This window comes from Festucalex cinctus, chromosome 8 (assembly GCF_051991245.1).
Source record: "Festucalex cinctus isolate MCC-2025b chromosome 8, RoL_Fcin_1.0, whole genome shotgun sequence".
In the NCBI taxonomy this organism is placed as follows: domain Eukaryota; kingdom Metazoa; phylum Chordata; class Actinopteri; order Syngnathiformes; family Syngnathidae; genus Festucalex; species Festucalex cinctus.
The window spans coordinates 12597335-12623369 of NC_135418.1; the positions used below are offsets into that span (position 1 = coordinate 12597335).

Sequence of the window (26035 nt, forward strand, 5' to 3'; positions counted from 1 at the left end):
GATGAAGATTCAGCCTTCACAGCTCACAAAAGGCCCGTAAATGTAGCTAACTTGAAATGGCAGCATGATAAATCTCACAGAGGGAAGCCATCTAAAGAATGAGACAGTTTTCATCTTATTCAACTCATGGATATGTCTCTTTACTACCTTCTCATCTGAAAGTAATGCATAAGGCTCCTAAAAGTGCCTGTAGATAGTGTTGTATTAACTCTAATTTTTATATGTCCCCACTTTTCTTGGGGTAAGATCTTTTTTTTTTTTTTTTTTTTTTTAAATCCATAAATAAATAAACATAGAATGCTAGCACCTACGAATGTAGTTCTACATTTATACTTCATTTACCTTGTTGTGGTAAGTGTTGTCAGTGCATTTGTTTTGGTAGTGATCCTTCCACAGCACATTTCAGATATTTTGAATTTTGCTACCATAAGTGCAGTGCAAGACACCATGCGGTCACTTTGACTTGGAACTTTTCCGAGTTAGTGCTCTCTCACAAGATTGCTGTTGATCGTACATACCCCTGCTACATACTTAGCGGATTTTGAAGCAATTTTTTAGTTTTTATTTTATTTTATTTTATTTTTTATTTACTGTATACAATACAAATCTGAATTTAAAGGCGCAATAATGTACAGCATGCCAATGAGTGGTGTTGTATGCTGTGTGGTAGTCGTTTAGGTTTATAATTACTGTACCATCTATACTATTTTCCGTTAGGTCCTCTGTGGCGTTTCACATTAACTTTTGAACTTTTTGTTACATAAAATGACAAGATAAAGTGGAATATTCTGGTGTACAATGTCAAATTTGTATTTTTAGAGTGAATTTCAACCGGGAGTTACAAATATACAGCTTGAAACACGCATGCTGTACCACTTATTCCGAGGTTTGTGCAAGTAACAGTAAGGCGCTATAAGGCAGAGGTGGGAGTAGGTCATTGTTTTGCAAGTCACAAGTAAGTCTCAAGTCTTTGTCCTCAAGTCCCGAGTCAAGACTGTCAAGACTGACAATTCTCAAGCAAGTCACAAGTCCTACACTTTGAGTTTCAAGTCCTTTCAAGTCTTTTTAACAACATCGTAGATTATATTACTTCGGGTGACCATCAAGGTAGGAGTCAGGGAGTGAACCCAGAGTGGTGCATAAGATTGCTGTGTTTGCAATGTATTACCAGTGAGATTACAGTCTCATTAACTACACAGCAAGCAACGATATTCAGACGATAAACAACTGACATTAGCTTACTTACCGTTCTTTCAGCAACTTCAGATGTTGAACGAAGTCTGAAGTTGTTGCCTCACCGTCAGTGATCCAGTCTTGGACAGACTGCAATTCATTTTTTTGTTGACCACCACATAGTTTTTTGTACCCAAACAACTAGTGGTGCAACGGGTCACATGGATCGGATTGTTTAAAAAAAATACAAAATAAAAAAAATGGGTAAATAGAACTTTGTTTTAATTTATTGTTATAAACCGTTTTTGCCCATTTTATTATTATTATCATTATTATTATTATTATTTATTTATTTTTTATTTTTTTAATATATAAACTCAAAATGTCTAACATGACCGTTAGGATTTAGGAATACAACTTTAAGTGCAAGATAAGGTAAGATACATAGTTATTTTATACACGTCCATGTATAAAATAACAAGGTATCTTACGTTCTATTGTACTTGTAATGCACTTGAAGTTTTGGTTTCTAGTTTTGGTTTTGTTTTTTTGTTTTTTTAAAGCTATTGTTTCATAAATGAATTATAAATGAAGGCAAACTTCTATTTATTTATTTTTAATAATGAAAAATAAATCTAAGCGCAATTTAAGGCACATTCCCTTCGTTTAAATAGGGAAAGTGGATTACAAAGTAGCCTAAATCCACAATAGTGAAAACAATACGAAAAACAAGCGAGCCAAGGAACAGCTGTCACTATGCCAGCCAGGCACCCGATGCTAACGCTAACAGCTAGCTACTAGCCACGAACACTGGAGACTTGTACCGTATCATACAATGACGGCGTAATTAACTAGCGGTTTCTTCGCGTCCTAAATTAGATATTTAATATACTTTCGGGGTGGCATTATGATAATGGTGGTCGAAAATATGTAATTTCAATAAAAACTTTGATAATGCAAGCCAAAATGTCAAAAGGAAGTAGTCAAGCTTGCATTCACGCCACCATGGAGACAGACTTCAAAGTAAAATTCATCAAAGCTGTTGCGTTGGTGTCAATGTATTATTTGGTCAGCTTTATTTTGAAGTTTGCCTTAGCGTAGGCGCCGTGTTTGCGGCTTCCCTGACATGTCTGAATAGATGCGCTGTGTTGTCAGGTCAGCACAGCTCGCACACGTACACACACACGCGCACACCGACAGAACTTAATCGTTTACATACATTTTAATCTTTTTGTTTAGGTAGAAGCAGCAAATCTTTTCAAGTGCTCAAGTCCACAAAAGTCTCAAGTCATAGTTGTTCAAGTCCAAGTCAAGTTGCAAGTCTTTTAACGTTATGTCGAGTCTAAAGTCGTCAAATTCATGACTCGAGTCATGTGACTTGACTCGAGTCCACACCTCTGCTATAGGGACTACTTAAAAACTGTGGCTTAGTAAGTTTAGTGGTGTGTTTTCAGTTTAAGGCACATGAGAGGGAACTATTGCAGATGGAATTGGAACGTCTCCACCGTGATAAATGAGGTTCACTGCTGTATGCTTTCAGCCACATGCAAAGAAAGCTTGAATACCCTCCATTGTTGACTTGTTTTTCCAGTCACATTGGTGCTTCTTACCATATGGAGCTGACGTAACTATTGCCATCAGGTTTACAGACTTATAGAGGAAACAGGGTTCACATGCTCACACAAACCAGACCATGACAAGCTGAATTAAAGTGTGTTGCATGATGGAAAACTTTTTTTTGTGTGTCATTTTTCATGTGTATAGTTTCTGTCCACTAAGCACATTCCCCCTCAGGTACAGCAGTTGTGGCACATCTGCGCTACACCCCCTATCCTGGCATCAGCCCAAGCCCACTCTACCTTGCTCCCTCTTTTACAATTCTTCCTTTTTTTTTTTAATCCATTGCCCACATTATTCAACTCCAAACATTTTTCTCTTGTCATTGTCACCATTCATTTACTTTCTATTTCAATTTCCCTCCTTCAAATCTGATTAGGCAATAGGTGTCACTGTGGTTTGAAATGTTGATTTATTTCTAGCTCAGTGTGCTCATCATGATCGCTGTGTAATTGAGTGGCAACTGTAGTCTGCTAGGAATATGCTCCGCCACTTGTCACAATCCCTATAGTGGATAATCGTTTAAAAAAACATAGGATGCACATTGCATTCTACTACAAAAATCTTAAAACGTTGTCATCCTTGAACTACCATTATTTTTTTTCTCTCATTACATTTCTCTTCTTGGGAGTGCATGGTCATGTTTGCTCAATTGAATAACAGGCTTGTTTGTCCTTTTTTAGATTGGACACAAGACTTTTCGTGATTTGTCAGGCTCCCAAACACTGTGGTTGTGGCAGGCTCACAAGTGGAAGTGTTGTGGTTTGTGATTAAGTGACTAAAGTTTGGGAGCATGACAAGGAACTCGAGACTCATTTCAGACTAAAATGCCATAAGACCACGTGAAACCACCGCGCAAAATCTTGCACACAAAGGATGTGACTGGATGATGCAGCAGTGGTTCAGTCAGTTATGTAAAGCCCTTTTTAATCTGCATGTTTGTCTGTCCAGCTAATAATTAGGTCTTAATAATTTTGTTTTTAAGATCAATGAAAGAATTTTGGAACTAAAAGTGACTACTGCCTCTGTATATGTCCCGTTTTCAAACTAGTATTGACCTTTTACTACTCGAGATAGACCAGTATGTTTTGTTTTGTTTTGTTTTGTTTCCCACAGGGCCGATACCAATACTGATTATTTGGAGCCATTAAAAGGGAAAATATTGGCATCAAAATTTTAGAAAACATAAACCAAAACTCTAACTTTGTTGAAATATCATGAACTATGATTATTGAACAACTTTTCAGATTCGCAAAACATTGAATTATTTATTATTATTATTATTTTATTATTATTATTATTGTTATTAACAATACTATTACTATCTTAGACAATAAAAATTTCTAATAAAATATGCAGTTCCCAGAATCAAATAATCTCTTTGAAAGTTGATGGAAAATTTAAATTGTTTAAGTTAAGTTTTAAATGGATTTATTTATCAGCCATAAGATTTTTGTAAATTTTATTTATTATTTTATTTATTATTATTATTATTATTATTATTATTATTATTATTATTATTGTTATTATTAGAAAGGCTTCTATACATCAAAATGCTTAATATTGATAATCGTTCTTTTCCTATTTACTAGGCCTAAAAAGGATACATTTATCTAAACGGACTTTAACAATGACTATTTAATACAGTTGTGTTATTAGTAATGTGTGAGTACAAATGCCAGGTGTCATTATTGGGCGGATACCAGGCCTTATTTCAAAGTATCTGTAGTTGCGACGGCGGCCAATACCAATATCGGCCACCCTATTGTTGTTATTTTAAAATCATGAACTAGAAATTTGAAGAATAGAACCTTGCCGTTAATTTCATGCAACATTAAGGGAAAATGTTACATTTGAATATATAGGTCTTTTTTTTTTTTTTTTTAAATATGTCATTTTTACTAGTGGTATCAAGATGTGGTATTGGTGTTGTTGACTACTCGAGTTCAGTACTACTACTCATACTGGTATCGGTCTGGGAAAAAAAAGTGGTATCGTCCTTATCATTAATTTCCTCTTCTGATTGGCAGGAATAGATTAGATTTTTCTGATTTTTTTTTTTTTTTTAATCTATGTAATCTCTACAATAACATAATTTAATTATTTCACTAATTTAGAAAAAAAGGTCATCATAACTAATAGTATACATTCCATGTTGTGAAACCTGATAATGCTGGACCAGTTTTGTCTTATCTAAATCATATTCTCACGAGATGGTGAGGAAATTTTTATTTAAAATGTGACAAAAAAGGGGTATGTCTCTCTGTCACTGTGTCGTCAGCATGTGGTGGAGTGAGGCCTCTCTGAGGGATTAAGACTCAGTAAGGACTGGCGGCATCTGCCTGGGTGAGCTCCAACAGGTTTTTTTTTTTTTTTTTTAAAGAAACTATCAAGCTTCTTCGACAGTGTTTCATCTGCGTCAGCCCAACAGCTCATTTTAGTACACACTTGCTGAGCTTTACAGACCCCACAAGTTCTTCCTATGTTTTGCTGAGCTTTACCTTTTTGTTCCCCATACAAATAAGTGCATGTCAGTTGGATTTTTGTTACTGTAGTAGTCTCTTAACACACAACTTTGTGTGTAGTGTAATTTTCTGTGAAATTATATGCATTTTCATTATCACATTTTGTACAATTTTTATTGTAATGCCTAAGAGCATAGAATGGACCTTTTCTGAGGGCACTTTGCATGAATGCACCAACATTATTGAAACGAGAGAGCTTGGGTACTGATTAATGCGAAGGGCTACCCATTTGATACACACTTTTGAAATAACAAATGTGCAAATTGCAAGTAAATTTGCTCAAGTATGCTTATGTGGTCCTTGGGGGCAACCTGGTGCAACAGAATCCATGTTGGCAGTAGGGATGGAACCATATCCAGACATCACAATACGATATCACGATATGAATGTCACGATTAGTGGTGGGAACTTGTGGGTACCTCACATGCGATACAAGGCTCACGATAACGGCGATACCGCGATTATCGATATATTGGTCAGGTAAAACTACGATAAAACTACTCAAGACATAAAGTGATGTTTTTTCAATGAGAAAATCGTTTTTATGGACCATCAATGAAACGCAATATTAAAACCGGTATTTCATGCAACATGTCAGTCAGTTGCATAGTCAATTGTTCATTATGACAATTTTTTTTGTCACATTGCAAAAGTAAATAAATAAAATTACTTGCATATTAAATCCAATTAAATCAATGTTAATATTCCTCAGAAATTGTCATGCTTCAAAAAGTCGAAACATGTTTTAAAATGTTAAAATTGAAGATATAATACACTTTTTATTGAAACGTATGCAAAACTGAGTCAGTTGCTGGACCGATAAACACAAGTAAAAGTAAGCTAATGAGTCTTCTTCTCCTGAAGACCTCCATCCATTTCACCACCACTCTTATGAGGCGATCCCCCTAGTGGCCCGCCAAGTCATTGCTCAATAAGCAATGGACAATGGAGCCATTATAGTGGCTGTATATTAACAACAAATATTGCGATAGTTGCGTAGGCGTGTATATTAACTACAAATATCGTGATAGATACAGGCGTATCGATAATATATCGGGAGACAAGGGGGGAGACAATGTTATATTAGAGAGTAGAGACTGAATGTTTTAGTCAGGATGTATTTTGATACTACCATCACTAGCTGCCGGCCCCTCTTGGTCATAAGTTAATAATTGTTGTGTGTGCATGTGTGCGTGCGCGTGTGCCTCCATGTCTGGCCTGGAGTCGGCTGTGAAGGGATGCAGCACTGGATGAGTGTTGCCTGATGCTGACCCAGAAAGGACTGTGGATGTAATCAGCAGTGACTGCTTCCACATTAGCCCACAACACTAACATACAGCTTTGTGTGGAAATTAATGGCTGCTTTTATGTTCATGTTCCTAGTTTTTTCTTATTCTCTCAGGTGAAAGACGGGAGTGTTAATAGCTGCAAATACGATATAAAGGTAAAGGCACAATTGAGGGGTCCAGCTTTTGATGCAGTGTACAAGGAAATGGTGCACTTTTTTTTTATTTATTTAATGTTTTCCTTCCTTTAATCCCCATTTATGCTTATTCATGTGTGTATGCGTTTGTGTTCCCATCCTCTTTCTAAAATTAGATCAGCGAACAGATGTGGAGAGTTGAGTCCCTTTTGTATGCATGTGTTGCCAAATGTACTCAAGCGCATGAACAAGGCTCTGTGTGTGTATTTGTGCTTCACACAACAGCTTGAGCCAGTCTTGAGTCAGCAGTGTGACGGCGACGGACGATTGAAAAGTGGGTCAGTTGTGCCCTTTGATGGCATGAGAGGTGGATATGTGCAGCATGATGACGAGAGGTGGATAGTTGCGGTTCAAAGGGTGCTGCTGAGAAAAAGAAATGAGTTTTGGGGTCATTAGCAGGGGATTACATAAACATAGAAGAGGCAAGAAGTGGAGGATGAGAAGCTTGGACTCAGCAGTACGATTTGGCTGCCTAGAACTCAATTTTAAACAAGAAAAAATAGTGGTGCAACATTTTAAACCATGGGATCTCATCATCAACATCCTAGCTAATTTCCCATTTCAAATATTATTGAGAATGTACCTGCATGACCATAACATGTTCCATGTTTTGAATTATTTTAAGTATTTTTTTTTTTGTTTCTACCTACTACTTGTGACAGTTGGTCAATGAAGTCATAAGATAACTTAGACCTTGTACGCACGTAGCACAGTATTTTTAAAATGGAATATTTCTTCCCTCCACATCTAGAAAAAATGTCCATAATGCCTCATTTTTAAAAAAAGGCACATTCACATCAACACACACAAAAACTGTGTGCATTTTTAAGATCGAAGTTTGTTTTTAAGCTCGTTTAGATGCATACCAAGCCTCTAGGTGGCAGTAGTTAGCCAAATGCTAATTGACTTTAAAAAAAAAAAAATAAAAAAATAAAAAAAATGCATGTAAACAGTCAGTGAAGTGAGCACAACAAATGGAGCATGGAGGAAAACAAAGGTAAATACAAAATTACAAAAAAAAGCGTCACTTATCTTTTTTTTTTTTCTTTTTTTTTTTTTCTTTTTTTTTTTTCTTTTTTTTTTTTTCTTTTTTTTTTTTCTTTTTTTTTTTTTTTAACACAATTTGAGGTATGTGTGAGTGTTGGGTGTAGGGCAATGACGTCAAACTCCGTTTACGTCACACGCAAACTTAGATCCAGAGAAATACGCAAAACTCCACTTTGGCCAGAGATTTTGGAAACCTTTGTTTCTAATTTAAAAAAATAGATAAATAAATAAAAAAATCCCACATACAGCAAACCATAGAAAAATACCTCCAGCAAAACTACATGTAAACAGGGCCATAGAGTATGAGATGAAAAAATTAGGTAGTAAATAACTAAAAATCTGCAGTGAAGATATTAGAGAGAGCGAAAAATCTGCCCCCTGGCTCCCTGGGGGGAAAAAAAAAAAAAAAAAAAAAATATATATATATATATATCCATCCATCCATTTTCTTGACCGCTTATTCCTCACAAGGGTCGCGGGGGCTGCTGGCGCCTATCTCAGCTGGCTCTGGGCAGTAGGCAGGGGACACCCTGGACTGGTTGCCAGCCAATCGCAGGGCAATATATATATATATATATATATATATATATATATATATATATATATATATATGACTGGTTGGGAAGATGCCTTCCTCCTATTTGGTGCAAGATCACCCAAATGATGACCTATGGAGTAGTGCAGGTGTGTGAAGGGGGTTCATCTTTTACAGGCTGAGGACTAAAACGCCCCTTTACAAGATTTTGCGCTTTGTTTTGAAACAGCAACGTTGTCGTCTAGCGCGATTTAATTGCCCTCCAGATGTGTTTCCTTGGACATACATCTTGTGTACATATGTTGCTGTTCAAATTATTTCCATTTTTAAAGAAAATTGACATTTTTTTTCTGAAGGGTGCTCTTACTCCACTCTCCTCGAATGTAATCGACTGCACAAGCAATGGTATGAGCAAATTCACCAGTAAACCGTTAAAGCAGGGCCACACTGTCCACTGCTCTACATGCTGTGTGATATGACACCTCCTGGTGGCAGTGTTAATGAACCACTTCCACAGCTTGCATCCACCCATTTATCCTCACGAGGGCCCCCCGATGAGCTGGAGCAGGGTGGGGAGGGTGCTGGGGTGCACCCATGACTTGTCGCCAGCCAATCACAAATATTTCAATGGGTGCCCAGATATCATGACACTTTTCTCCAATGTATTTCTTTTCATAATCACATTTTCCCTGCCTACCAAACCGTTTCCTTTTGTCACATAAACCATTAACAGTCCCTCCCACATAATTTGATGTATAATTTGTGATTGCACATTTGTGACACGTTTGGTATTGATCCATCTTCTCGCATGACATGTGGTTATTAAGTCTTTCTCTGTGTAAAAGTGCTAAATTAGGTTATTGGCTGCAGGCCTGCATTAAATCTAGCAGCCAATCAGATGGCTTGTCACATGAGACTAATATGTTGGCGTTGAAATACTGTCTGTCAATGAGGAGAGCCCCCAATGGAGCCACAATTAACCTTCGAAGTACTGGCTTCCAACGTCAGTCCCACAATCACATCATTAGCCGGTGCTCACAGCAAGTTTGCATCAAGGAGGTTAATCATAGTTGACTTTGGCTTTTAGTGCTTTGTGGGATTTTTTTAATTTTTTTTTGGTGCTAAATGTAAAATGTTGCGGCTTCCCTTACCTCTTTGGCCTTTCTGAACTTCTCCAGAACTACCATACGAATGGTTACATAGAGCTGTCAAAATTAAAATATACTTGACTCATTGAACCATTTTCAGCAGTGAAAAGTTCACATTTTAAGATTAAAATGAATTTGATAACTTCATTATTTTTCATGAACAATTAACACCTTTAAAAATTTTTTTTTTCCTGTTACTGTCGACTGATGATGACATCACCTGTGCTAAGGAAGTAGGTAACGACCAATCATGGTCACCTTTTTTGGGGGGTTGTTCAGCCAACTGAGCCATGATTGGTCATTACCGACTTCCTCAGCACAGGTGATGTCATCAGTCGACAGTATGTAGAAAAATTATTTTTTAATGGTATTAATTGTATATGAAAAATAATAGTTACCACATAAGTTGTAGACAAAATATATATATATATATATATATATATATATATATATATATATATATATATATATTTTACTGCTGAAAATGGCTCAATGAGTCAAGTATCGCTTTTAATGGACTATTTTAATAATCGAGTAATCGTTTTGAGCCATTTTTAATTAAAAATTGTCAAAATCCTCTGATTTCAGAATTTCAACAGTAAGAGTTCACATATTTCTGTAGAAAAAAAAGCAGGTTGTAATACACTCTAATGCAAAATTAAAATTAATCCAATTGATTGAATAATCGCTAGTAAATCTATTGGAGGTAATCATCGGGAAGAATATTAAAAAATTGATGATTATGTTCAAGATTCTCAAAGGTACAATATAGATGTGCGAGTTAGTGTTTATGAATTGGCCATCATTGACAGCCATTTGTGTGGTATACGAGGTGTGTCAGTTCTAGGACTGGTGTCACAAAAAAATATTTATTGCAAACCCAACCTACAATTTTTTTTCCCCTTCCATTCAGGCCTGACAATCACCCAGCATGTCTACAAAGATATCCTGCGGCATTTGATTCGTTCGGTTGGGGAGAAAAGGCGAGAGTTGTGGCATGACAACTTGTGGCTGCTTCAGCATGACAAAGCACTTCCTAACGTCGCCCGAAGCATCTGACAGTAGTATAGCTTAAAAAATACACTTCCTCCAGTCAGATATTGATGAAAGTCTTTGAACCTACTCTAAAGAACAACACCAGTTTAGTCCTGGGAGTTTTGGGCAGGGCACTCATTTATTGATAACACAAAACGATCGCATATTAATGCCAAGACAGGATGTATTGGGTGCTTGCTCTGCGCATTGCTGATTAAAATTCTACAATTCCAGAATTGTTGGGAATTCTTTGATACTGATTAAGGTTTATTCACAATGATGACATCATCTTCCGAAAATCTGTTCAGTCATGTGCCTTCTTTGTCTTTTGTTTTTGTAATGCTTTGTTAGTCCAGCGGGTGGCGGCAGACTATGATGGTCTGTGACGGCTGAAAACTCCGCCAGTGTTTTTACTCATCTGGCAGCTGTTGCCATGGATACAGTTCGCAGCCATTCCTGCACTATAAGCTACACATCTGAGGGACTTATATGGTAGTGTTGAGATCAGATACAGGCATGCTTGCCTACCTGTCGTGTTTGTGGAGCTGCTTAGTCAGAATAGCAAATTGGGTTTAGGAGGTGCATGTGCCTGGTGTAGGAGATCTGGAAGGGCACAGCCAACTGCCCTTTCTTCAGAAACCCCTACAGGGTGTGGTTTTATGCATCATCATGCTTTGTGCATCTGTTATCCATTACTGGTACCTGAGCCTGAACAGTTTAATAGATGATGTTGATACATTATGAACAAATGAATAATTGTAATATCTTTGCCAAGTTTTTAAAATGTCTATGTAGTCCAGTTGGTCAAAATAAAATACTGGTGTTTGTGTGGCTATGACCCAAGATTTCCCCTGTAAAGGGTCACATGACGTCTTTCCGCCTGTTCTCTGACAAGGAGAGCATATGGTTAAGCCCTGATCAGAATCGTGCAGAATGTTAACTGTACATAGCCACCACTGGTTGACTCAATTAAGTGGCGATTAGCCCTGATTATCTGATTAACTGCAGCCAAGGCTGAAGTCTTCACTTAAGTGATTGATTGGTCTTGACATACTGTAACTTGATATAACTCATAGCTAAACCTAACTCAAATTAGAGAGGGATTGAAATCCAATTATCATTGAAATTTGTTTTCTTGCCATGACTTACCTTTAAGAGACGTTATTAGATATGGTCACATCAAGTTTGATCTGACAATTCTGACAAGAATGTCAACATTTATTTATTGATAAACTTAACATGGCACGTGTCTCAGTGTACCAATTTTCTTATATTTTGTTTAAAAAAAAAATTAAAAAAAGTGTCTTATTTGAGATACATATGTATCGCGATACGTATCGTATCGTGAGGTTGGCGGCAATACCCAGCCCTAGTTCCTTCTTAGTGACATCTTTATCAATTTTAAAGAGACTCATGACCTGCAACTGCGACCTAGCTTTCCGACTCTGGACAGCACATATTGCTTCAAAATGTCTTGAGATTGTCTTGTGATTCCCAACACAAGTTAAAGACGGGACTTCAGACTTCCAGGTTTCCACACATCAGCGCCATTTCCGGCCACTGCTGGCCGTGTTCCGACACTCGCACCCCCACCCCTGGCGCAGGTCGTCTCAGCTCTCTGAACTGCTTCGGACAACCGAGACAGACGCACTCGCACCAGTCGACGACCGCGCAACCGAGGGCCACAAAGTCTGAAGAGCAAGTATTGGGACACGGCTCACAGGTCGCAAACCGGAACCGGAATCAAAGCTGATGTGCAAAAACCCGGAAGTCAGAAGTCCCGCCTCCTCCGTGACATATAACCCGTAGACCTTTTTTAGGTCGGACCAATCAGACGTTGTCTAGAGTGGGACATGAAGCTGTTACGAAACCAGAAAGCACCGAGCCCCGGGGAAACAAATTTAATTGCAATTAATTCTGTTGTCGCAGCATTACTCGGTTTCCTTTTTGAAGAACAGCGAGAGGCACTTTGTGCATTTTTAGCTGGTAAAGACGTTCATTCAAATCCGTTGACGTCATTGGTCAAAATAAGAGTTTGGGAGGCGTGCACAAGTTAACGCATTGTCCAATCACCTTGAAATATTGTACAGAATTTCCCGCCTTTCCTGAGCAAATCACAGTGGAGCAGTCCCAGATAAGGTTGATGTTGTGAAGAACTCCCTTGAGTGAATCATAATTAGCAATCTGGCTATTGTCAGGTTAATAGAAGATCTTTTCACCAACATTAGGGGCATTCATACAAAAAACCTCAAGATGTAGCTATACTAAAACAAATTTGACTCGTCCAAAACCCACAGAAATCAAACAAACTCTTGGTTTCCACCATCCCCACAATCGACGGATAGGCAAGGCAAGGCAAGGCAAGGCAAGTTTATTTGTATAGCACATTTCATACACAAGGCAACTCAATGTGCTTTACACAAGGAAAGAACACATAAGCATCAAAAAACAGTAGTTAACATTCAGAGGAAAAAAAAAAATAAAAAAAATAAAATAAAAACCCACTTAATTAAAGCTGTTTAAAATACGATAGAGTTTCAGTTAAGACTTTTTTTTTTCTTTTTTCTTTTTTTTTTTCTTCTTCTTCTTCTTCTATGGCGTGAATACATATGTCAACTTCCAGTGGATGGTTTGGCCGGTGCCTTCATTTCCTTAAGTCTGGCCAATTACAATGATGGACTGGCTGGTGCCATGTCTGGCCTTGGCTTGGTGAGTGTGGGAGCATAGAAAGAGGGGGTCTTGGCAGTTGCAATAGGACATTCCTGTGAAGTAGAAAACTTTTCACATTTAATCTGTGTCAAAAAATGTACTCATGTTTTGCCTGACTGGCTGTTTTGTTCTCTGTGGCGAACTCCACTCCTCTTTTACTTTTAGTTCTCTCATGGCTTATAGGGCCCCTGCCCAAACCTTATGGAAAATGTATAACAGGTGTGCAACTTTTGAAAGACGTCTTATTTAATTATCATCAAACAAAAGCAAATTGGGGGTGGGTGGGTTTTTAAGGCATGCCAAAGGTTCTGGGTCCAGGTCCTACTGCCTTCTTACTTCAATCTATACTTCAAGCGTTTTACAGTTACTGTGCATGCTGCACCCATCATGGATATTAATGTGAATAAGTGTAACCTCTACATTACCAAATGTGGGCCCCATGTTTGATGGTGTATATGGTATATAAAAGGTGGCAAATAAAAAGGGGGCCAAATGAGTGTTGTTTTATATTGCGTACGTATATATTTGTGTACTTTACCTTTTTTGTAGTAACAGGTTCTTGCTGTACCAAAACAGACAAAGGTAGTTGTTGTCGTAGTTAATGGGTTTACGGCCTTAACATATTTGACAGTCATTTGAATGAAGTGACTAGTTGCCTTAAAGGCTTAGGAGGACATGAGGCACCCAGCAAATCTTTGGTTTGTTTCAACGCAAACACAGTTTGATGTGCGTGTTGCGCCGTGCGCTTTGCCCACATAATGAAATGAGCATAAGTACAAGGTTGATGTGGGCTTTTCAAATGAAGATTCTCAGACTAATTCCTCTTTGATCCTCATTCTAGATAGGTGCTGGAAACTGTATTTCCATAACATTTTCTCCTCCTCGTCCAGCATGCAAGTTCAAAAGAGTGCCTTGTAGTCACAGATTCAACTTCTTCTACTTGTTTGTACAATTGCCAGCAGTGCAACAAGTTCTCAGGTTGAGTGAGAAAGGGGGCAAATAAAAGAGAAATCTGCTGTAACAAAGAGCAAAATTCATACCGGAAGTTTCTTACTGGTAGTCACCCGCATAATCGCTTCTCCATGAGCCCTCAGGAATGAGGTGAATAACAAGAAATGTGTACTCAGATTGTAACTTTATTTTTTCATTTATTTTTTTATTTAATTAAAGAGGTATGAATGTGGAGCAAGTTAGGATGCAGCTGTCAGAGGACGTAATGCTGCTGCTCTTTGGAGTATTTTGATACACTTCCATATTATACTGAGCAGCCTGGACAGTATTGCACATACCCAATGGCTGACCGGGTGGCTTATTTACATATGAACATTTGGTGAGAGGTGTGCAAGGTTTCACTTCACTTCACTTGTCAAAAATGGTTTCCATGATATTTTTCCACTGGTACCAATTTATGGTGGCATCACAAAGGGGGGAAAAAATATGTGGGGATAATTCTTTACTCACTGAGCTCACAACAAACTATATACCTGTACAAGTATATGACCAGTATCACATGAATCAATGTCACGAACAGTATGATTGTGTTGTCTCTACAAGGTATTACATGTACCAATTCAGTAGGCGTAAAGTAGTTAAAAAGAATAAGGCACCAACGTACTGTACTCATAAGACCAATGTTCTTTTGTGCTCTGTGCCTTTCTCAGTTCAGAGATCTAGCATTTTGTCATGTTACAGATTACTCATGTTGAGTCTGGGCCATACACACGCATTTTATTGGTAGTTTAATAGCCATCGCTCTCCAGTAACTGGTGTCTACAAGAGCATGCTGCCGTGTGTGCTACGCACTCTGTTGGCCCGAGCGCTTGCCTGTGACCTGTGGTGAGGATTACAACACTGCGATTTGTCTGGATGGGACGGCGCCAGGAGCAGGGATTCCTCTCAGGAGTCGCTGAGGCAGTGGGGCTGAGAGTCCATCTCTCCAAATGGCAAAATTTGGAAATGAAAGAATGAATGAATGAGATGGAATTGGTTGTGAAGGCTTATTTGTATGAGTCAGTTTTACATATAATATACATAATACATGAAGCTGGTCAGTCAAATCATGCCTGTAGGCTGTACATGCAGATTCAACTGTATTATGTTGCATTAACCCACAGCTACTCTTCCAACCAGTGCATAACACTTCCCTGTACTATGCTTACAATATCAATCATGTTATTAAACACACAAGCACATACACAGTTTCCATGGAAACAGAATCCAGGGCCTTTATGACTAGCTGTTTGCCCAGGAAAACCAAAGATGGCCTCAACAGCAATGCAATTTCCTTGAAGCCACTGACAGTATATGCCTTTCGGAGACGATGCATTACAATTAGCTAAATTATATAAATGTGTGTCATCTCCATGTTCATTCCATTATGCATGTCATCATTCTGTTTGTATTGCCATTCACACGTTTGAAATGGTTAGTAATGTGGACATTCACGGTAATGCGTACACAAAAACACTTGGAAGCAAACAGGCTTGCGCGTATGCACATTCTCACCATTCAGTAGGCTAATGTGTTTCTGTGGTCCAGATGGTCAATCGGTAGGATGACTGATTCGCGTACTAGCTGTAATGCTAGCAGTAAGAATTCTGGCTAGCTGGCAAGCTGCGGAGGGTGATACTGCAACCAGCTGCCTCCGTTTAAGTGGCAATGGCAAGTGTACAATGCATGTTTAGTACTCCAAAACACAACCTGTTTATTTTATTCAGCAGCCAAAATCAAACCCAAACTTTAACAGTGATTTGTTTTGATGCCGTTACCACATGTTTTCCTGTTTGTGCCCACAATGACAGGAAATAAGCTGAACAAGGATCTGAAACACTATCTTAGCCAGCGATTCCAGAAATCTTCGCCGGACCACGAACTGCAGCAAATTATCCGAGACAACCTCTACCGTCACGCCGTGCCTTGTAAGTCTGTGAACACGTCACATCATGCTCTTTTGCTTTTTTTCCCATCTTATTCTCCACACTGACTGCAAACTCCTGAATTCACAGTGAACAACTTCAAGATACAGTCTTCCCTCACTATATCACGGTTCACTTTTCGCGGTCTCGCTGTATCGCGGATTTTTTTTTAAGTGCAATTTTGCATATTTTATAAAATTTATGAAGTTTTGAACATTATCAATGTTTGAACAAGAGAGAAATGTGAGAACATGTAAATGTGTCAATGAGAAAAGTGTCTAAATTGTGTGGTAGGGGATTTTAGAGCCTTAAAACATTTATAAGAATTGTAAAACATAAAGCTAACTACTTCGCGGATTTCATTTATTGCGGGTATTTTTTGGAACCGAACCCCAGCGGAAAACGAGGGAACACAGTAAATGAAATGACTTGTCCTAGCTGCGATTCAAATGGGAAATTATTACATGGGGAATAGAAAACTGGTGGTACCGAAATAAAATTTATTATACAAACATGATTGGTTTAAAAGTTAAACTTATAGTAAAAGAGTAGCATTGATTTTTCACTATTTGCTCTGCTCGCATTCTGATTAGTTTATTCACAGGCCGACACATAAATGACTAAATGTTTTTTGGTGGCTTGTTTAGGAGACTTTATCTGCATTACCTCCTCTGCCATATGTCAGGCAGACACTGCTGGTGGCGGGTGGGGGTCTTGCTGTAATGGCCAGTTTAATTACTGAGTGTTCTACGGTCCTCTCGTAAAACGCCCGCTGTTGGTTCCAACCAAAGCATAAAGATGTTCCTTGGGCCATATTGCTTTGTTGGCATGCAATTGTCTTGTTGAAAATCATTTGCATGTTTCCAGCCTTTTGCACTATTAAATGCATTACTGCAAGTTGTAGTGGAATCAGATATTCATTATATACTTGATACAAGGCCAAACTAAATAAGAATGAAAGCATCTATTCATTTATGCTCTTAAATGTGATGGCGTTGCTGTCAATAGATGTGAGAGGTCAATGTGGACGTATGTCAGATGGGCATCTGTTGGTGATTAGTGCACAATGAACAGGTGGACAAACCCCATTATGAATCTGTGGAGGTTTCCCGCCTCAAAAAAGCAGCAAATCTGTTTTTGGGGGTGCAATAAAAGTGGTCTGTGTTTGCACCAGTCATATTTACAAACCTACTTAACTAGAACAGAAATTGTTTTGATTTGTTGATTGTGTTCCCTTAACTTTTTATCTGTTTAATTTGCTAAACAAAATGTGTGTTGGGTCTATGCGTGAATTGGCTCCTTGTGTTGTTGTTGATGTGCAAAAATATGCTGCAACATTCATTATTTACACCGTGCTTTTTTTTTTTTTTTCGTGACTTAATTTGTTACTTTTGTGTCACATCAGAGGATGCCTTCAGCTTCACTTAAAGGGATACTTTACTTACTTAGCCATTTTTGGCAGTCAAACATTAATATTTTGCCTATAATAAATTTTATATTTTCATTATTTTTCATGTACAATTACTACCTTTTAAAAACACATTTTGCAACTTGCTGTCGACTGAAAATGACATCACAAGGGCTCAGGTAACCAATCACAGCTCATCTTGTGAATGTCACATGACCATACCTAGAAAACAGCTGAGCTGTGATTGGTTACCTGAGCCCTTGTGATGTCATTTTCACTCGACAGCAAGTTGCAAAATGTGTTTTTAAAGGTACTAATTGTACGTGAAAAATAATGAAAGTATCAAATTAATTATAGAAAAATATTAACTTTTTATTGCTATAATGGACTAAATAAGTCACTTTAACATGGCTGCACCCAACTTCGTATTTTCAATATCTCAATATGACATTTTGTATCATGTCAAAAACAAAAAAAACAAACACGATAAAAAATTAACAACAAAAGCTATATAACACGATAGATGATATGGCACAGCCCAAGTACATTGTTCATTTTCTAGGAATACTAGTCTGGATGCACCACGTTTTGGCGAAAACATAATTTGGTGAAACATAACTCACATGGCTGCACTAGGTGTGCACCTCTTTTTCGCACATAACGTCCGTGCAATAAAGGAAAGACTACAATCAAATGATGTAATCTCCATGGAACTTGAGAAAACTGAGCAATACTTAAATATGGAGGGAAAAAAATAGCCAAAATCGCACTTTAGTACAATTATTACAAGTCGTTGGACTGTTTAACTCTTTGAGCACCAAATACTTTTAATGACGTATGCTGAAATCACGATGAATGCCTCCAGAAACGTTAATTGACGTTGACTACGTTTTTTTTCCTCAATGGGCCGTGCTACGTCTTGTGCAGAGATCCTTCTGTGAATGGCGTGAGAAAATTAAGAAAACGCTCACTAACCTGGCCAGAAGACGCCAGCAAATGTATCTCTTTTTTAATGGGCTCATAATATGTATCAAATTACAAGAAACATGGTGGATCTTAAGAAATCGAACGTTTTCAAGGATGAATGATCAAAGCCTTTGTCACATTAAATCTAATTCACAGAGTTTCACTAAACAAAAAATATTTGTGTAAAAGTCACTGTTGTGCAGACAGTGTATCTTCACATAAAGCTTGGTTTCTCCGATTCCTTTCATTTTTCGCTCAATATGATATCACTCAAAAGACCTATTTTCAAATAGGGATTACTAACTCATCCTCTCCCGGTGACAAGTATACTTGTCAATTGTAATTTTTCAGAGTGGGGATAGATGGGAAGAATCTGATTATGCTTCATTGTAAATGTCAAACTTGGAAACAACTTTATTGATGCCTAACCACTGGTAGATGACATCATTGCCCCATTTTAGAGGAAAGAAACACAGTTTCAGAGTCCATGGGAGAAATGGCTGTATTTTGGCAAACCTACATTTTTCTACTGTCAATTAGAAAAGAACGGGACGGGGCAAAAAGTATTCTATTCCGTCATTTGGTAGATTCAGCTTATATATAATTATTGAACGTAATATCACGTGGGTATTGAAAATTTTGAAATTTTCTAAAATGGCTGGTAAGAGCTAAAGAAGGGAATAAGGTGGATACTTTTTTTTTTTCGAATGAAAGAATGAATTGCGATCCTTTATGTGGTACCCACCATGTTTACATAGTCATGGCACACAATATTGTGTTTGCCTTGAAAGGTGAGTTAAAATGCTTGAAATCGGCTGGCACTGTCGAGGGTGTTTTTTGGATAACGTTTGGCAGTCAAAGAGTTAAAATTAAACACAAATCAATTTAACAACTATGGGTGATAGTTTAAAACAGAAAAAAATATATTTAAAGAAAAGCGTAGTGACAACTTACATGCTATGAAGTTTAAAAGGAGGCAAAGTAGGTAACTGATAGCTGCTACAAGTTATTCTGCACAATTGTTTCCATAACATAAAAGCCACTGCTCTCCCACCCTCCCCCATTATCCATGGCTAACCATCCCTTGTGGTCACCCCAAACGCACATTCAGCATACCCATTATCTTTGCCGACCCTTCACTCCCTCTCGCTCTCATTGTTGACCCCGACCCAAACTCATGACACCAGTGCTTCTTGTCATCCCACTCTCCCTTGGGCTGGTTGCATTCTTTAAACTAGTTTTCGTTTGCCAGATGTCAACTTGTAGCTGCACCAGAAAAATGAGTAGGTAGAGTCTATGGTTGAAGAGATTCGGGTAGCTTGATCTTATTAAATGAGGAATGTTTGCGGACACTGGGCTGCTTGTGCTTTTCTGAGCGAGGAATCACGGCGCTAGCAGCACAGACGATTGGGCGGCCCGTATATAGGCTAAGAGGACAGAACGGAGGGAGGGGGTGTTGTGGTGGGCTGGGGGGGAGACTGAAGCCACAAGGATGGAGATGGGGGTTGGGTGGAGTTTGGGTGTGCGAAGGAAGGGGGGCAGTAAACGGAAGATGAAGGAGAGACAGATGGAGAGATGCAACAACACTCTCACACACTCCGATGCATGCTGGCTTCAGGGAGCTAGTGAAGCTAAGGTAAACACTTTAACTTGGCTGTGTGAGCATCAGTAAGCTGGTGGTGTGCCTACTGAGAGTTACACCCACTGACGCAATCCCATTGTGTCACCTGAACAAAAGATCTTCCACTTAGAAATGATTGTGGAGTTTCAAAAGACTTTGGTGCAAAGCTCAAGATAAGAGACTTGATAGAGACTTGATATATATATTTAGCTTCACCTTTTGGTCTGAATATTAAAGTTATGTCCTATTAAACCGTTTTTGTTTTTTTTCTGTCCATTTGTGAAACAAACTGTTAGCTGGATGTGCTGCACCACTCATGACTATAAGAGCTGTATGCTGGCCAAGGGAATTGTATCAAGCCTACTCGTAGGTGTGGTTTTCATATATCCAGGCACTCTCATTGTCGTGAATGTAATGAAAGCTGAACTAAGGACTCAAAAGGTCAGTGTAGTTAAAAGGTCACTTTGACCCATGGATATTTTAGACACAATGGTGGGCTCATTGTGATATTTTGCAATCTAAGTAAAAATATTGCATTTGACTGCTATTTAATCTTGTTTGGTTATGTGGGATGCTAATATTTATGTCTACAAACTGTCAGCTAAATAGGAATTAAACAGTATGTGTTGTTAATAGGGATGTCGCGATACCAGAAATGTAGTAGTCGATGCTGATACCATTGAAATTCCACAATTCTCGATGGCATTTCGATACCGGGGGACAGACGAGACTGAACAAAACGCTAACGTTACTTCGCCAAGCAGCTCATTTAGTGTGGGGTCATCATACTAACGTTATTAGTTTAGATATGGGCACAAATGATTGAAATGCACTTGCCTTGAATTCTTTGTACAAGTCTGGTTGTCCATGTTTCGCTAAGTTGGACGTGTCCCCCTTTCGTCTGAAAACTGTTTTGGCATCCATTGCATACAGGTACTTGAGGATCAATTATTAATCCCTGCTCATCAACCTCAAATCCAAAGTACTTCCATACGCGACTTTTGGTGTTTTTCTTCTCAACTAATTGAGGGGCAGCTGCAGTTGAAGCAGACGCAGATGTGCGGGCTACTGCCATGTTGCACGCATTGTCTGTTGATCTCCTTCCTTATTGTCGCAGCGGCAGGGTAGTCGCGTGACATCATTAGACGTTGCCTGGGTTGCCAGATAAGCGCTCATTTACACCCCCAAAACAACACAAAAGATGCGGCCAGATATGCTGCCTCGATACCAACGGTACTCCGGGTATTGGAGAAAAGGCAGAAAAGGCAGTACCGTCACATTTTCAGAATCTTGGCATCGACTTGGTACCGAAGTATCGGTTCTTGTGACAATCCTAGTTGTTAGGTGCTATCATATAATACTGGCTAATTTTTTATCAACATTGTCAAGGGCAGGATGGTTGAAACACTTCTTGTCATGATGTAGTGCAGTTCTACAATATTGCACTGCTAATTAAAACCAGTCAAGATTAAATAATAACACCCCATAGACAATGTTATTCATTTGATACATTTCTTTGATCCTATAAGATTGTTAGGGATGTGTGATACCACTTTTTTCAGACAGATACCAGTACAAGTAGTCTTGAGTAGTCCGATAACTCTAGTAGTATTGATAGAAAACAATAACAGATACTTCTAGAGAAAAAAAACTACCGTTTTCTATTCCTCTAACTCCTCATATCTAGTTTGATATCTTAATGGACACAAGGGTGTATCGACTGCTGTCGTGAGTACCACTACCAATACCTTGAAATAAGGCTGCCTTCATGTGGTAGCGATATTATGGTAAATACCATATCAAGTAGAAAATTGCACGTGAACGCCCCCTCATGTCGTATTTTCCACTGGACAAAAAGTTTCCGAGTTGAGAGAACTATTCAAATTTCAACACGGCGGAGAGTGCAGAAGGATTCGTGAATGGCAAGAAATATTTACACTTATAAGGGCGTTATCATTCGCTAGCAGGTTGTTTTAGAATCTACACAACTAAGTAGCATGCACAAGTCAAAGTTCTGTCCTTTACAACTCATAATTTGCCGTAATTGTTCAGTTTTACGAGCAAAGAGTATGTCAGCTTCCGTGTGGAGTTTTTTTTTGCTACAATAACAAAAGCACATGCCCAAGTGGTAACATCCACCTTTCCCAAAGCACGTGAAGGCCAGTTATTGGCCCGATACCGATACCTGGTATCGATGCTCACCTATCCCTCAAGATTGTGTAAATGTAGTTAATCTGTCCTTTGAGTTTACCTGTTGGTTACGTATCGCTTGAATGCCATGTACCTGTATCTAACTGATTAATTTCAGTCTACAAAAGATTATTATGGACGCTCAGTATACCTGTAAACTGGCCCGCTGTAGTACAGTTGCAGTTTTTCATGGCATATTCTTTGTGAGCTGCCCAGTTGGTCAGTGATGTTTGTATGGAAAAGAGAGGGGTGAGAACCAAAAAGAGGAAATAATGGGGGTGAATAACCAGGAAAAGGGGGAGGGTGGGACAGAAAGAGGGAGAAAAAGAGGGGAGGTGGGCGGGTGTATGTGGGTGCCTGTGAGACGGGAGACAGTGGGGCTCAGTCACTGAGCGAGAGAGAGAGAGACAGAAGCCTAGCATTGGCGTTTGTGTGTGTTTGGGAATGAGACGGCGCACATTCTAAGCCAATGTGTGGACACTGCTTAGCTTAGCTCACGTTAGCTTAGCATCACAAAGCTGGACAGAGGACAGACGCTGGAGAGGAGGACGGGGAGGGTGACGCGTCGAATCTGCACTGCTTTTTCTTCCACACCTGAATGGATTTTCTTTCCTTCTGTCTCCTGTCGACGCTCTGTGGACGATATCGGAAAGAGAAAAGGATCACCGACTGAGGTATGTTGCTTTGTGCTTCATTTGAATAGGGGATGCTGCCATTTAATGGTTGGGGGTTGGGATGGAGAGCTGGGGAGTGAGGCAGTGAGGATGGCTGTGCATCAGGCGGACGGCATCAGGAGTGAACAGGGGGAGACGGCGGTGGCGGCGGCGGCAGCACATTGCTGGCAATAATGGAGGCTGATGTTTTGTGGTCAAACTGAATCTTGTGTGTGTGCGCGCGCGCTCCCTCAGGTATTGTCCATCTTTGCACGTCTCACAGGTAGATGCCTGAGAATAAAGTGTCACTTCCCACATGTATATGTACATTAGATATGTTTGTGTTGAAACACTTCATCTCTGATGGCTGTGTTAAATGTGTTGTGTTGACATGGTTTGTGTTATTGGAGGCGGTTATAGCATCTGCATGTTTGTCTGTCTGGAGTGTTTCCTCTCCCTCATCCTCCGCTTTTCTTTTTAGTCTTTCTTTCTTAGTCTTTTTATTTTTTTTTTCCCCCTCAATCTGTCTTTTGCCTGCATGACCTCCCCCTCCCTGTCTCTATCCATCCATCCCCACTCCCTCCCCGCCCCTCTAAATGGATCATTTTAGAGCCTTTCTTTTCCATTTCCATGTTGCTGTAGGTATTCGCTAGCCCACGGTGCTTTTTACCGGGTGCAATCAAAAGACAAAAGGCCATGTGTGCATGTTGTTGGTGGGGGGCTTTTCAGGCAGCTTTCTGGCTGATTTAGCTTTACTCTGCACTACTGGCCCTTCAGGTTTTTATTTCTCTAATTTCGTAACCTTTTCTCTTTCCCTGGTCTCAGACTAGGCCTGTATTCACCTTGTATAGGAATCATTTTTGAACTGGAAAACAAAGCATTGTCCGGGAAGAGGAAAATGGGGGAAAATAGTCCAGAGTAAGGCCTGTTTTGATTCCCAATTGGTGGTCGTGTGGGACTGCATGGTCTCACCATTGCAAGCCTCTTTCAGTCAGCAGGAGCAGTGAAAACAACCTCCCCCGACTCAAAACACTGTCCTAAATGAAAGGTGTCTGCGCCAATGTCCAAAAATCCAGGCTTTGATATTTAATTCTCCACAACCACAATGAAGGGAGTTCTCTTGAGAGCTTTGTGATATCAGGTGTGGGGGTGAAGGCAGCTGTAAGATTTGATGACGATGGTTTGTACCCCCCACTCGCCGACCCCAAGTAAAACAAGCAAGACCATGTGGAGACTGGAAAATGTTAGATTCTGTGGCCTGTAATTTTGCTTGGATTAACCCTTTATTGGGACAGATGGCTCCATCCCCCTGCCGAGCAAACAAACCCCAGTCAGCTCGTCACCCTGGGTATGTGCGTGCATGTGTAACACAAGGAAGAAAGAAAGAAAAAAAAAAAAAAAAAAAACGGCAACCAAAAGAACTGCCAGACTAGCTGTGGCCAAGATGGTGGATAGATCTGTTTTGGCTTTAGAAAATGACGACAGTCTGCTGGCCTTCCCCTTGTATATACTGTTTGTGTGTTTGTGTCTACGTTTGTATGTCGTGCCCAAATAGTCTCCTGGAAAAAACAAACAAACTGGCTATCTTATCAGTAGAGCATATTTATTATGGTTATTTAGAGAATTGCTTCTGTAAAAGCTCATGCACAACAGTTGGCAGTCTTTCTGAATTTTCTCATCTCATATGAATGAATACATCTTTATAACTGTCTTTCATAACCGCCCAGCCATACATGTATAGTTTAAAATCACGTTATTGGCACAAAATGGAAATTACACACATTTCTAATTTTTTTATTTTTTTTGTAGAATTATGATTGCTCTTTTGAAGTATTTTCCTTTACAGTGTCAGATACTCTGTAGAAGGATTTGACTCAAGGATGTGACACAAATTCGCTCACCTACTTATGGTGGAATATAGTGAAGGATCACTTCTGAATGTTGGATCCAAAAAAAAAAAAAAAAATCTCTGCAGACTGATGCCACCTTAATCCAAAATTATGATAAACTGCACCTGGGTTGAGTTAGAGAATACTTTTAGAGGTTCATTTTTGCATTTTCCACTTTTCCACATATCTGAACAGTAATAAAATGTTTTTATTAATGGTACATTACTATTAGAAACATTTACCTTTCTTCCCTGTGGATGTATTTGAGAGATCTCAAATCAGTTTTCATCCGTTCATTTAATGACTACACTGAGATGAAATTACATATCAGTTTAAGTAAGTTGGTGGCTTGAGGAAAAACCTGCTCATCCATCAGTAAAAGATGAAAGCGCGAGCACTTTTGCCCAGGCAAGTATCACGGTGAGAAAATCTTATTGCAGCTGATTTTCCTACCATCCGAGAGTATGCGCAAATGTTTAAGTGTACCCCGGCGGCCTGTTTTGAGGTATTGATGGGGTCAGTGGAGCAGTATTGTATAGTTTAATGTTTGGTGTTCCAATCTTTTTGTCTAGTCTTGCATTTGCCCAAAAGTCGCGCCCGCAACCCCCGGATGTGACATCACTTCATTAACTGGGCTTTCAGTTTATCCGCCAGTTGCTATTGAGTGATGCGCCAGATCGTAGATGTCATATTTGTCATTTATATTGTCTTATAAAGCACTTAGGGGCTGGACTCGTGTACCTCAAATCCTCAATCACTGTTTTTTGAAAATATATCAAGTACACATAGCAACCTTCAAGCAACCTTCCAACCATCCATCCAACAAATCTATCCAGTATTCATTCAAGCTGCTAGCTTGCGCTAAACTAGCTATCCTGATTTGCCTATCAACGACTCTATATCACGGCTGTGCCACCTGCAGTCCAAGAAGAAGCAAATATGTCTGTGCGCATTAGTTGTCATGGCGTCTCGGAATGATGGATCCCATGAGCTATTATAAGCTTGCTTAAATACAACCAGTTGTAACCAAAATGTGTTTGGAAGGATCTAATTTTTCTTGCTAAAGCATATATATTTTTCCTTTCGACTACCACAGGTACACTTAGTGGCCCAATTCACAA

General features: G+C 39.1%; 1 protein-coding gene across 8 annotated transcripts in view; it reads left to right on the forward strand.

The window, feature by feature from the left end:
- Positions 1–26035, forward strand: part of magi1b (membrane associated guanylate kinase, WW and PDZ domain containing 1b) — a 130702-nt gene that overhangs the window by 37130 nt on the left and 67537 nt on the right. For all 8 annotated transcript variants that reach the window (XM_077530954.1, XM_077530955.1, XM_077530952.1 and 5 more), the window contains one exon: positions 16074–16190. In XM_077530954.1, coding sequence (XP_077387080.1) covers positions 16074–16190 — 117 coding nt within the window. The remainder of the gene's footprint in view (positions 1–16073; positions 16191–26035) is intronic.